At 42.2% G+C, this 13,831-nt stretch overlaps 1 protein-coding gene across 5 annotated transcripts in view; it reads left to right on the top strand.

Moving 5' to 3' along the window:
- LOC146857930 (uncharacterized) overlaps window positions 1–13,831 on the top strand; it is a 136,612-nt gene that overhangs the window by 46,239 nt on the left and 76,542 nt on the right. Inside the window, exon 5 of one of the 5 annotated variants that reach the window (XM_085648668.1) lies at window positions 1,672–1,823. The exons of 3 other annotated variants lie outside the window; for them this stretch is intronic. In XM_085648668.1, coding sequence (XP_085504794.1) covers window positions 1,672–1,732 — 61 coding nt within the window. In that variant the 3' untranslated portion in view covers window positions 1,733–1,823. Of the gene's footprint in view, window positions 1–99; window positions 359–1,671; window positions 1,824–13,831 lie in introns of those variants that run through there. One more of the 5 variants, XM_085648669.1, reaches the window with a different exon arrangement.

The raw sequence follows: 13,831 nt of genomic DNA on the forward strand, positions 1-13,831 counted from the left end.
AACAATGCTGAAATTGTACCATGATGTAGTTAAAGTCTGCTGTTCTATACTTTTTTTTGTAACATTATTCGGCATTTTCTGCTATTTTTTATTTTTTAGATTGAGCCTGGGCAGCACATTCGCTGCTCTGCGAGGCATGCTGTATTGAGTTACGGCATAGAAGCTCCGCCCTTTTCCGCCCATCTTTTCATTTGGATCCTGTTACTGTTCTTGCAAAATTGTTACTTTTCATTTGTGAATAGGTTTAGTAGTCCCTCCTTGGTACCACCTTGTCTGCATTTGTAACCTCACATAACAACTGGACTTTTTACTTGTGTTGTTACAGTCTGCTTTATAAGTCGGTGAGCATTATTTACTTTAATGATCTTCCCCTATTCCACCCACGACATTGCAACAGGCCACCTGCTTTTATATTATTTGTATGTAAATTATAGCATGGTCCGCTTTAACTATAGCTGCAGCGCTTATTTTAGACTCTGCTCCCTGTAACCTGAATACGGCGAGCAGTGTCTAAAGAAAGGGGTGCGGCCACCATTAGAGTGGTCTTGCGTTTGCGAGAGTTTGAGCTAGTTGCAATAAAAAATGACAATTCCTTTTATATATGTATTGCTTTAAATAAACGCATAAATAAATGGCATTGGCATTTACAATGCCAATAGCACAAACCTGCGCAAATGTGAGACCTATTGCATTAAAAATGCTGGTTTCTTTTGGTCTTTGCAATCAGTCTGCTACGCGTTTTTTTGCCTAGTGCAAATTTATAGTTTACATTACGCATCATTAATTTATGTACACAGAGCAATAGCTATTCCCCCCTCTAACCCCTATTCCCCCATGCTCTTCCCCCCACCTTGCAAAGTAGATCCCTATGGCCTGCTGGGAAAAGTTTCAGGATTTAGGGTCTGATTTAGATCTTGACGGGTTACGCCGTCACAAAAGTGACAGATGTCCCGTCCACCAAAATATAAATCCCATAGGATATAATCAGGTTTATATTTTAGCAAATGGAATATCCGTCACTGAGGCCCATGGTCTGCCAACCGCATAAGGCAGGTAGATTACAAAATCTACACAAAGCCTTTGTTATCAAGACCTATATCTCTAGCACTGTCTGATTGTCTGTGGGTTTGAGTAAGAGCTCTTCGAAATCCAACTTGTGCAGCTTCCTCACCTTATCTTTAATAATGCCATCTCATATTCTTTTTTTGTGTGTGATTTTAATACAGGGGCTTACACATTAATGCCCTAAATTGGTGTAATGTACTTTCAGTTCTTTCATTGTTGGACCTGGTGGTTATTCACACTCATTTACCACTTTGTAGTTTTGACTTTCCCATTATCTCAACTGCCTTTGAATGCATGTACCTCACACACAGCAGAACAGTATTTTAATGAATGATTTAACTAGTGTTTACCCCCGCTAGGAATCCCAGCATGAGCATCCCTTTCTCATGCAGCAACCCCCACCTATTTCATAGTGTACTTTACCAACGGTCCCACCGTAGTTCTCGTGTGTGTGTGGCTTTTTTTCTTTTGACCTATCAGCTGGATGGAGAGAATGACCTCTGCTGCTCCACCTTTCTTTGGTCATTGGTTCTCTTTTTGCTCTCCTTCTGTCTTCCTTTCATAGAAGTTGTGGTTTTCTTTTGTATTTTTGTTTTTTAAATTCAGATTTGACTACATAATTTCGATTCGACGCAACGTTTCTGGAGGAGATGTTTGTTGTCAGTAGATTATCCAAATAAAGATGGTGTGGCTTATTTGAAGAATGTCTGTCTAGTAAATTACCATCATTTCAGCCGAGATCGATAATGGAGAGACTCTCATCTATACTGAAGGTAGGTCCGGTGTCATTGGCTTTATGACAGAACATTAGCGGTCACATGTGTTCAAGAGAAAATGAGGGCAGGACATGCCATCAGTTTCGGCATTGGCCATCAATGCAAGTGTGATGTTTGTCTTACCCATTTCAGTTCCCTTAACCACACCTCAAACTGGCAATGCCAAATCATTAGGTAAACCTGATCAATGACCTAACCCATTCTTTGGAGGTTGAAAGCGGTTTCCTTTGGTGACTCTCTGTACTGATTTTACTCTTATCTAATGTGGCTACACTGGGCAACCTGGGAAATTCCAGTCGTTTTACTAGTACCAAGGAGTTGTACCATGTTGCAAAGTCAGAAAAAGTAAAAAAAAAAAAAAGCCTCTTTAATTGTACATTCCCAGGTTATTTCCTCTGTGTTGTAGGCAAACTAATTCAAACAAGCTTACATTTTGCAACCAGACAAAATAGCATGCTAGAAACTACCTCCGCCAGTAGAACAATTTCCTACACTGAAGTAGAATCCACCTAAAAGACCCAGAAAGGATGCAGAATCTGATTTTTATAATGAAACCGTGGATTATCAGGATTAGCTACATCCTTCTAAATTGTTTCACGCTGATGCTCAAAGGCATGCTACCCTAATTGTGGTTCCCCCGCTATTTGCTGCTTCTGGCCTACTTTTAAGATTTGCTCCTTCTTGTTCGTCACAGACAGTTCAGGCTATAGAACAATCTATAACTGAGTAGTCTGTTTCGACGAGCTCAATACAGCACCCAGCACTAGTAGTTTCTAATGCTCCGGATGTGAGGCTGTAAATGATGGCCCATTCCATAAAACGGGAAACCTTCAAGCTCACTCTACCATTGTTACAACACTAAACGTTGGCTCTTCCTATATCCTCCTTTCAGGATACAGAGGCTTTGCTAATGGAGATTTAGGGAAATAAAAACTATTAAAATGCCCCTTTATTTGAGAGAAATCACAGATTCCATAGTGATGATCTGGTATGATCTACAAAACTGAGCAAATCGAGTGATTTACCGACTTTCTTCCTCTGGAGTCAGTGCAAGAGTTTCTCAATTTAACTCATCGGGCAAAAGACATAACGTTGCACATTTTTCAAATCAGCAAGAACGTGGCAGACGCTATGAGCTGGATTAAAAACCTTTTACCGAGAACTCAGTTTATCAATAGGGTCCTACAAAGGAAGGATACACATACCAACCTATCAAATGCATGCATGTCAGCGGGAATTAGTAACACCCATGTTTGTAGAGACTTTCCCAATGGTAGACCCCTAGGAAGTTGCCTAAGCTGTAAAGGGCGATAGTTCCATAGTTTTGGGTCCATAACTGAAAATGCTCTGGCTCTAATTCTGGCTTTTTCTGTAGCGTGGACAGACCAGCAAGTTGTCAAAAGGTACACTTATATGTCTCTCTTGGTGATAAGTCTTGAGACGTTTTAAAAAGGAAGACGCTCACTCTGTGACCAATCTATACATCATAGTATTTTAAATTTAGGTTGGACAACCGTGGTAACACAATTGTAAACATTACTTTATGTGTCTGAACCTTGTTGCCACATAAACAATCTGGCTGCATTATTCTGGACACTCTGGACTTTCTATTGAAGGAAGGGAGGTCAGAATAAAAGGCAATGCAGAAATTCAACCATGCACCAATAAAAGCAGAGACCACCATGTTTCTGCCTTTAGCAGAAAACTCTTTCTGATCTACTTTCTTAATTGAATAGTAACTTATAGGAGACAATCACATTAGGTTGAGGATCTAGGTTAAGTTCTTTGTGAATTTTAAAACCCAGGCTTGGCTACTCTTGTAGGAGAAGAGGAAAACCCCACTTGCCTAGGCGAAAAGGAGCTGGACCAGAGATCAACATAACCATCACCCATTAGAACCTCTGCCTTAAGCGTCAATCACGTATGTCCCCCTCTTGCCCTAATCTAATCCCTCACTTCCATTATAAGAGTGTTTCAGTTCCTCCTAGACTTCATGCTTATTCCACCGTAGCCAAGATGCACCAAAAACGTCCCACAGGTATGCCTTTATTCCTGACATTTGTAGGGACCTACATGGGCGAATTCTCAAGCTCTTTTGTATGAAGTGCTCAATAGATGCATCTTAACATAAAGTTGTGGCTTCTGCTTGCAACTAGTTTGCTCAAAGCAAAGTCTGGCATATGCTTCTCAAGTTTGGGAATTTTTGGGAATGTCAAATCTGGTTCCAAACAGTTAATCAAGGAGAGACAGAACTACCATGCAAGGAACAATTATCTTGATATTGAATCTGGTACTCGTGGTACTTTCACAACTTATTCTCATTTTCTCTGCTGCAGGCCACAAACTGTTTTCATTTTAACTTTAATACAAAGCTTAGTGGTCTGGTACCTTATGCGCAGGAAGCCATCGTACAAAGATGGTTCTGCCTCTATTCCAATAGTACTCCTAAGTTTCCTATGTTTTGATGAATGAGGCACCTCAGAACTAGCTAGTCCAAAAAATTAGGACTGTTTTTAAGGTCTATCTATTTTGTTGAACATTCCCTCGTCTGATTGTTTCGAATTAGGTAGCTAATGTTTGGCTTCAGACTGTGCCGAGCGGCACCCAAAAGAAGAGCCCCAAATAGGGCGAAACCCCTCTTGGGTTGCTTGTGTTCTGGTTCAGGGAGGACCTGGCCTGGCAGTTCAGGCTGGACTGTTCCTATTGGAGCAGGTTTAAGACTGATTTGCATATGACCGGGCCCAAACAGGTGGCATGATGGGCAATTAAGATGGAATGGGATCCAATCCGTGTAATTTAATTACCAGTGGCTGGGATTAATTCAAGCATTTCATTTATCACTTTTTTGTTGATTTCATTACAGAAACGTGGCTTACAGTCACACTCTACAAAAAATATGGACACTGGTTACTGACTTTTGAAACGCAACAGTATGGTGGCCTTTATCAAACAGTCAGTAGCTATCTCTGGCATTGGCAACTTGTATATACATAGCTCCCCGTCCTCTTTCGCCGCTCTGTTTTACTAACCTATTGCCCACCAGACTATATATGACAAGTTTCATAAATGAATGCTAAGAATTAATATGCGGTCTCCTAAGTCAATTAAAAGTCCTCCAAACATCACATCCGAAGGTTTAATTACTGAGCAGATAACACCTCAGACGGTAAAACGAATGAATTCTGTGATCTACTATCTACACTCATATTAAAAGTCAAAACAACATGTTATGGTCCAGTGATCCTTTTATCGACAGCCTATTTAACTGAATCTTCTGTATTGTCAATCTATCTGACTATTTAGTTTACAATGACTCTCAACCAGACCAAATTCAGAACTATTAAAGAATTGTTCCTGATATGAATTAAAAAATGGCTGATCTACATAATGTCCAAAATATTACAATAATAATAATCCCCTTGGAAGTGAAAAGTATTGTGGAGAATTGTACATATTACCTTAGTTATATCTCACAACCAGCCTATTTTGTTGCCACAATTAAATCACAATTAGTTTGTAAGCATATTAATACTACCTCTTGGTGTACTTAGACTGTGAGACAGAAAAGTAATCAAGTTACGGCAAGCAGAGCACCCATGAGACGAACATACAATGATATTCCAAAATTATTAGATAAAACAGTCATGGCATAGTATAAAAGTACATTGTAACTGGCTAAGCCAGCCTATTAATCAAATAAAATTGGTGCTTCTTGCAATGCTTCAAAAAATCTTCCTGATTATTAATTATCTTGTAGATGTGACCAAAACCACTAAGAAAATAATCCCTTCACTATTATTATGCAACACTTTAAATGACTCTTTTATCAAGAAAATCAAAAAGGAAGCAGGGATGGAACACTGTAAAATCCTAGAGCGAGAGGTATACAAGGGTAGAGGTTGTGAGAAAGTTTGAGAATTTCTGGGGGACATGAGATCCCGGAAGACAGGCTAGCTACTGGACACATAGAAGGGAGTCGCACTTGACAAGTTGCAGTGCGGTCACAGTAGGGTGAGGACTACTTGAGGGATGGGACTAGATACGCAAAAAAATCACACTTATTTACTCTATTTTAGGCATTTGTATCTGTAATTTAATGGATTACAGTGGGCTGAAGTGGGAGGAAATGGGGATAGAGGCTTATACTTTGTTTGATTGGCACTGTGTCGCGGTGTCGGAATGGTGTTCATGTACAATTGTTGTTTCACTATAAAAAAAATAATTGTTTTTTTAAGGAAAATAGAAAAGGTATAATTAGAAATAGAATCTAGAAAATTTCCAGTAGCTTCCTCTGAATCTGAATTACTATCTAATAGCCTCTCTGCTTTCCTTCCTTTCTCAATGGAAGAGTTCAAAGTGGCATGGACTAATCTAAAATATGGCACCTCTACTGACACACATCCAGTGAATCTGCTTACCAGACTGGAGGGTAACTATTTACTAACCCTTCAAAATGTACTTAACATATCCCTAGAGTAAGCTGTTGTCCTCCAAATACTTCAGGTACCCTTTATTCACCTCAGTTATACAGTTAGCTAGATTGAATTCGTCTACTACCCACAATTTTCTTCCAACATCGCTATTCCGTGCACAGCTATGGTACTTGAAACTCATGTGGCCAAACAATGGAGAAGCTACATACAATTGGTCAATATATTGGGTGTATTTGTTAGTTCAAATAATGTCGTCAACAAACCATTTGCTGTGCTAAGATCACCATTTTCTTCCCTGCTTTCAAGAACAGTTTAACAAAAAATACAACTTTTTTTATTTTTTACAAGTGGTAGTCGGTTTTTCTTATATCTTGTGGCTTCTACCTATGTGTATTTAATGGGGATGGGGTGGGGGGGGGGGTGCGTAATGACATTCATGCTCTACATTTCTGAAAAGTAGACTGAATTCATATAGGGGTTGTTTGTGTTGATTGCGCATGGGTTTCTATAGAAACTACTTGTTGAAATCAAAAACAATGGGGAAAATGGAAATAGCTGATATTTTCATATGTCATTTTTTGCTTCGATGGCCAACTTGCAAAATGAACTTACTGTTATGTTCCTCAGGCCCTTATGGTCCCCAGGATGTATAGTGTTAGTTGGTTGTCCAAAAACACATTATACCCAAAGCCAAAAACTGAGCTGCAGCTTATGATGTTTCATTGTGTATCGACTATGCTTAAATTCATATAGCAAAACCTAATGAATGAAAAATGGGCATGAGGGAATCATGCATATTTTAAGAGTCCGCCAGATACTGAGTTTAGGAATTGTGGTTGTTTGTACAATTCTGAATTTGGGGGTAGCCATACTATCGTGATTCAGATGGCATTTTGCAAAATGTGTTCTTTTGTCCACACTGCTTAGATTTAGAAGTGAAAGATGGAGAGAAATTCTATTAAGAATAACAAATGTTCGAACTATTCTGCGTCCCCACACACCTCCCTATTAAAAATGATACCACACTTGTGTGGATGGGGCAATCGCCATCAACAGGAAAGATCCCCAAAATGCAAAGTGGTGAGATGAAGCCTTCGAAATACAAGTTGACCCATTTTGGCGCTGTGCATAGCAGCGGTATTGTACTGCTCGATTTTCCCGGCCTTCCGGTGTTGCAGGGCGATCCATATGACTTCAGTCTCTTTCCATCCAAGTCTAAGGACTGGAGTAGTGAATAGGGCCTGTCCATTAGACACTTTTGACGCAATCCCGTGCTCCTACCCATAGCTCAGGGCCTACACACATAGCCTAGGGGATAGATTCGGTAGCCTTGAGGATAACTTGCCCTATAGTAAGGGTATTTCATGGAGTTGAATTCAGGCCTGGTAGGCCTTAAACGGGAGAGATATTATTCACTTCGACATGATCCTGTGTCCTTCCCCATAGATCAGGGTTTGCATACATATCCTAGGGGATAGATTCGTTAGCCTTGAGAATAACTTGCCCTATAGTGAGGGTATTTCATAGAGCTGTGTTGAATTCAGGCCTGGTAGGCCTTAAACGGGAGAGATATTATTCCTCCACCGATGTTAGTCATGTTTATTGAATGTATAATAGACTGAAGTCAAGGGTGGAATGTACTGCCCGATTTTCCCGGCCTTCCCGTGTTAAGGGAGGCCTAATGTGACTTCAGTCTCTTTCCATTCAAGTCTAAGGGTTAGAGTAGTGTATAGAGCCTATTTATTAGGCACTTCAACATGATCCTGTGTTCTTCCCCATAGATCAGGGTTTGCATACATATCCTAGGGGATAGATTCGTTAGCATTAGGGGTAATATGTTCTGTAGTAAGGGTATCTAATGGAGCTGTGCTGCATTCAGGCCTGGTAGGCCTTAAACGGGAGAGACTCCATCTTTCCTCCTGCTCTGGCAGCTTGGGAAGTTTCTAGGTCATAGGCAGTGTTTTAGTTAGGAGGTGTTATTCGCTTGGAGAGAACCGGTTCAGGCCGGCCCTTATCGAAGGATTGTATTCTCCTTCATGCCGAAGACACTACAACAGGCCGGCCGGCTGGGAACGTGTCCTTGGCACGGGGAGGTACAGGAATTTGGTGGGCGGCAGGTTTCGAGCTGGAAATTTCCATGAGAGAATGCACATCTATATTAGTGAAAGTCTGAGGCAGACACTGGCACTTGCTTCTAGACCATAGGCGGCATCTGGCCGTTAGCAGTAAAGCTACTACTTATTCCAGGGAAGACAGATGACGAACCTGAATCTAAAGAGGAGAGAGCAGCTGATGAGGAGGAGGTTCCAGTGATTAGGAGAAAAAGAGAAGGGAGTAGATCTGTGACTACAGAGGTGTGACTTCCAGGCGAAGCCAAGGCGCAGACGGGAAGGGAACCTAGATGACCTTTGAGTACAGGCTGAATATAATCAGGTGATGTTAACCCTTTACTATTAGAGTATACAACTTAACCTTTCACTTTCCTTGCAGGTTGTCTATATATATAATGTATTCTGCGAATGTGCATGTGGCATTTAAATAAAGTATTTAGCTTGTTGTACGTTAGCATGTGTTGTGTACTTTTGTATAGGAGGATAGCCTATTCTTTAGTCAGAGTTGCCCCAAAATGAACAGAGGTTAATCCTGGTCAGGTAAGTGGTAACTGGATGAGGGGGAAAACAAGCCCCTCGAACTAAGAGAACAGGTTGTGCTCAACTAATAGTCTTTGTGTGATCTGATCTATGGTAATCCCGATTCCCCTGTCGTGTACCGCGGTAATAATAGGATGAGCTCGTGCTAAGGCTGCCGTGTAGGTAGGAGATTCTGGACCTGACTGAGGTCGCGAGACTTTGTGTGTCGCTGCCAAATAGGTAGGAGATTCTGGACCTGACTGAGGTCGCGAGACTTTGTGTGTCGCTGCCGAATAGGTAGGAGATTCTGGACCTGACTGAGGTCGCGAGACTTTGTGTGTCGCTGCCGAATAGGTAGGAGATTCTGGACCTGACTGAGGTCGCGAGACTTTGTGTGTCGCTGCCGAATAGGTAGGAGATTCTGGACCTGACTGAGGTCGCGAGACTTTGTGTGTCGCTGCCGAATAGGTAGGAGATTCTGGACCTGACTGAGGTCGCGAGACTTTGTGTGTCGCTGCCGAATAGGTAGGAGATTCTGGACCTGACTGAGGTCGCGAGACTTTGTGTGTCGCTGCCGAATAGGTAGGAGATTCTGGACCTGACTGAGGTCGCGAGACTTTGTGTATCGCTGCCGAATAGGTAGGAGATTCTGGACCTGACTGAGGTCGCGAGACTTTGTGTGTCGCTGCCGAATAGGTAGGAGATTCTGGGCCTGACTGAGGTCGCGAGATATAAATATATATAATAGGAATTCCCTGTCCTTAGGTGGTACATATATATGTGGTTATTTAGGTGTAAAAAGGCCCTAGGGAGGGGGTAACGTTCTGGTTTGGGTTAAAAAGGCTCTGTGGAGCAGGTTCTATCAGGAGGAAAAACCAAAGCAGAACAGGTATATAGACCTTGCTCTGCCACCACCCAAGGAAACTTACTAAACCCAGTCATTTCTGAAAACTAGACGCCTAGGGGAGTTCAACGTGTTGTGACCTCTGTGTATCCCACTACGGTTTCTTGCTCAGAATGCCTTACAAACCCCAAACTTTGGCTAAAATCATGAATTGTTCTAATTAGGAGAGAATTTTGGAATTTGTATAGATCCTTTGTCACCTAATGGTCTTCAGATAAAAACAGTATCTCACTTATGTATATGTGGGCCTATCGCTTGCTGTAGGAAAGCCCCCAAATTACAGCATGGAGACACCAAATTTTAACCAATTGCCCAATTGTAGCGATATGGGTAGCAGAGATATTTGGGCCCGGGCTTGGCCACCACCCAGGGAACTAAATAATACCAGACATCTCTGAAACCTAGACACCTAGGTGAGTCCAGAGTTTTGTGTGGAACTCGGTAAGTTTTCTTTCCTTACCCACAATAACCTAAAAACTTCAAACACTAATATCAAACATTTTTCTCATATTTCTGTGAGGAAAAGTTTAGAGGTCTGGGAAATCCACAAAATCTATGCCATCCAGAATTCTCACAGTTCTCCCAATTAAATATGGTATCCCCCCCCAACCTATCGCCCGCTACTTAAACAGATGAAAATTCTGACAATAAGAAGTCAATGTGGTCTTTCCATAGTCCCTGGTTTGGTCCATTCTTGTCTATAGTAATTGGCCCAGTCAATTTTTAAAAAACGTGAACAAGTCATAAGCGCACTACAGTTCGGCAAGCACATTTAAAAGGTTGATATTTGTGTGATCCCTCTAGCTAAGTAATTTCTTGCTAGGAGTGTTAATTCATACACGTTCGCTGACAACACTAAATTCTTTGCTGTCTCGACCGCTACCTTACTTACGTCTTTGCCCATTTTCAAGACAGTGAGATTCATTTGATGATGGATGGAATGCAACAGCTTAAATTAAATTATGAAAAACAAAAATACTGGTTATAAATGGGAAATTTAAACTTGGGCTAAACCGATATTGTCAACATGAAATGTTTCCTCTGAGGTCCTGGGAGTTCAAGATTGAGGCAATTTTGTGTGCTTATCTCCTCTTGCATTTTTCATCAAAAACTTGATATGAATATTGTTCCATTTCTGAATGAGGAGGCAAAAAACAGGTCAGTCTCTGCAATCTTTGGCTCATTCGTGATTACGTACACACTTTTTTCCCTGAGATTTCCTGGATATCTTTTAAAGTGGTTCAGTTTTATTGTAAATATAGGCACATGTCTTGCGGGTGGTCATTTAGTCATGTCTACCCCTTCTGTGCTCGCCTCATTGACTCCCTATGAGAGAGCATATTCCCTTCAGTGCACTCTGTAGACTACTGGGGGCCTTGCATTGTTGCTCTCAGAGTTTCATTCAGAATCTGATTTAAAGCATATACGCCCTCTCAAATTCTGCGCTTGTCTACCGCCAATCAAGTGTTTGGGTGGTTCTAGCTTCTTGCTCACCACCCCCTCCCCCCCCCCCCAGCCCCCTTTTTCACCTACTTGCAATACCATATGCCACTAAGTTTAGACTCTAGATTAAAACATGGTTATTTGCTGAAGTATTTTAAATATCAGAGGTTACATTGTGGTCAGGTGGGCACCAAGAGTACATGTGTTCTACAAAATCCCGTCAATATAACATGCAAAGTTCTCCCAGAACAACCTGCTTGCATGTAGCATAGAAGAATACTGATTCCTAAACAGACATTGGATCTTATCAGGCAGTAGAGTAAAGAGGCAAGTATTATCTCTGCCAATAGATGAGACTGCTCGCCATTCCTGCTGGTGGGGTAGTGGAGCATCTCCCTAGAAAGCCTTCCAGACACTTGTATACATCACCCTCATTGGTCCTATGCAAGGGGTGCAAGTAAGACCAGCGAAAGTGAGTGTCTGGTCAAAAGGCTATCCAGTTCCTGGAAAATAACACGCTTGTTAAAACCGTACCCTGTTGTCTTGGCTCAGGGCACTAACTTTGTGCCCAGAAGTGGAGGATTTGTTGGGATCAAGATGATTTACATGCACTTTCAAATACAGTCTAGCTTCTCAATGCACCTCGGTGGCCTCTGCTGCCGCAGGACTGAGGAATGTAACCAGTTTTTTGCTCTGGGCCTACAAATCGATTGAATCGAGAGGTCGAATCTCCCTCCCTCCCAGGGTGCAAAACTGTGATCCAAGTCTCTACCAGCTCCATTGACTCCAGAGACTTGTCCTACCCAAGTCTAGCTAATCTTTTGTCGACTCTGTTGTAATCTTGCCTTGATAAAACTCTTCCTTCATACTGAGTTTGAGCCTGGCTCCCTCAGTGTGCAGGTTGCAGTAGAGAAGGGTGGCTGCATCCAATCTGCACAAGAAGCAGGATTCCTTTACTGTCTGGGTGATCCCCAAGTCCACCCGAGGCACAAGAAGCCCAAAAAGAAGAGGCGGCAACAGAAGACTCCTTCGGCTAACAAGCTAGATTCCTGGGAAAACCAATCCCACCAGTCCTATTGGGATTCATATTGACTCTTAGGTACACCGGACCAGGGATCATACTCTTGGGTACACCGAACCAGGGAGCATCCTGTGCCACTTCGTGCTCTGCTATTCTATTTCTAGAGGAGCAAAACTTAGTGCCAACTTTCTGTCCAAAAGCTCTTGGGCGCTCAAGAGTAAATCCCAAGAGCAATGGTCGTTTCCTAAGGCAAAGCTCCTAATTAATTCCTCCTGAGTGGTGTTTAGTCAAGAATTTATGGATGCCATGAGAGACTGGGGGAATTTTCCATATTCTTTGGACTAGAGCAACTGGACCAAGAGGTGCTGCGCGGCTTGCAATCATATGTGGCTCCAACTGCAGAGCTTGCCTCCATGCCTGTCATGCTTTGGGTGCACATTAATGGTCAGAGAGACCCCCTTTTGGCTCCTCATGCAGTGTCTAGTGGAGTGCCCCTTGTGAAACTAACAGCTCCTGGCACCACTCCCAACCTCTAGTTCTGGCCCCTTTCCAGGGGTTTGTACCACACTTTGGTGCTGGCCCTCCAGGTATGGACTATTCCTTCTTGGATCTGCCTGTTAGGACACTGCCTTCAAGAAGGCTCACCTGAGAAACCTGGATACAGTGTTGGACACTTATATGTAGAGTGGTACCGACAATATTAGTACCTGTATCCAAACAGATGCTCTCATTCTGTCATAGCCAATGTGTTGGACGTGTTGTCCCCTGTTTACCAGCACACCAACTGGTGAATTAGGACACTCATAGATGTCATTTAGGGGTCACCAGGGGATGCGGCTGCAAACCCCTCGCTTGCTCCCTGCTAGCCCTGCCCTCAGAGGTTGGAAAGCAGTCCCAAGAAAGAAGGTAAAAAGTTTCCTGACGAGCACCGTTTGTTTTGCTGCTTCGACTAGGATCCTCATTTTAGGTCGAAGCGTACCAGTTAGCGCAGCTTTCTGGTTTGGTAACAAGATCTAGGGGGCATTTGGAAAGCTTCCCTGGGAATGCATCCCGCCCATTGGGTACCAGTGGCTTTATGGTTTGTATGTGACATTTGCTTGGTTTCTGTTTGCTAGCTTTATTAGTTTTAGGCTGTCCAGCTTGAGTTCGTCTCTTCTTTGGCCCATACACTATTTATCGTATCCTTCCACCAGTGCTGGAGTTCTGTAAACTATATTATATTAAAGCTTGACAAGGGGAAACCCGTAAGGTACGAAGGACCCAGGGTGCTAACTATTTTGAAAAACAACAGGTCCTTCAAGAACAATGCAACATGCGATAAATATAGACCAGAGTCGGCTCTATATCATTTATACAATGCCCAGCCGGGCATTGAAGTTTTAATGATCAATTAGAATTAATTTCTGACATAAAATTAGAATGTAGAGTGGGACACAGTCCTGTGTCCTTACAAACTAAACAGAAAGTGCAGACAATCAAACACAAAAAACATACATCAGGCTGAAGAATGAAGCTTATAGCCAGTACAAATACAAGGGCAAGCTTTCTTAAAGGTACAA

This window comes from Triturus cristatus, chromosome 3_2, assembly GCF_964204655.1.
Source record: "Triturus cristatus chromosome 3_2, aTriCri1.1, whole genome shotgun sequence".
NCBI classification, from domain to species: domain Eukaryota; kingdom Metazoa; phylum Chordata; class Amphibia; order Caudata; family Salamandridae; genus Triturus; species Triturus cristatus.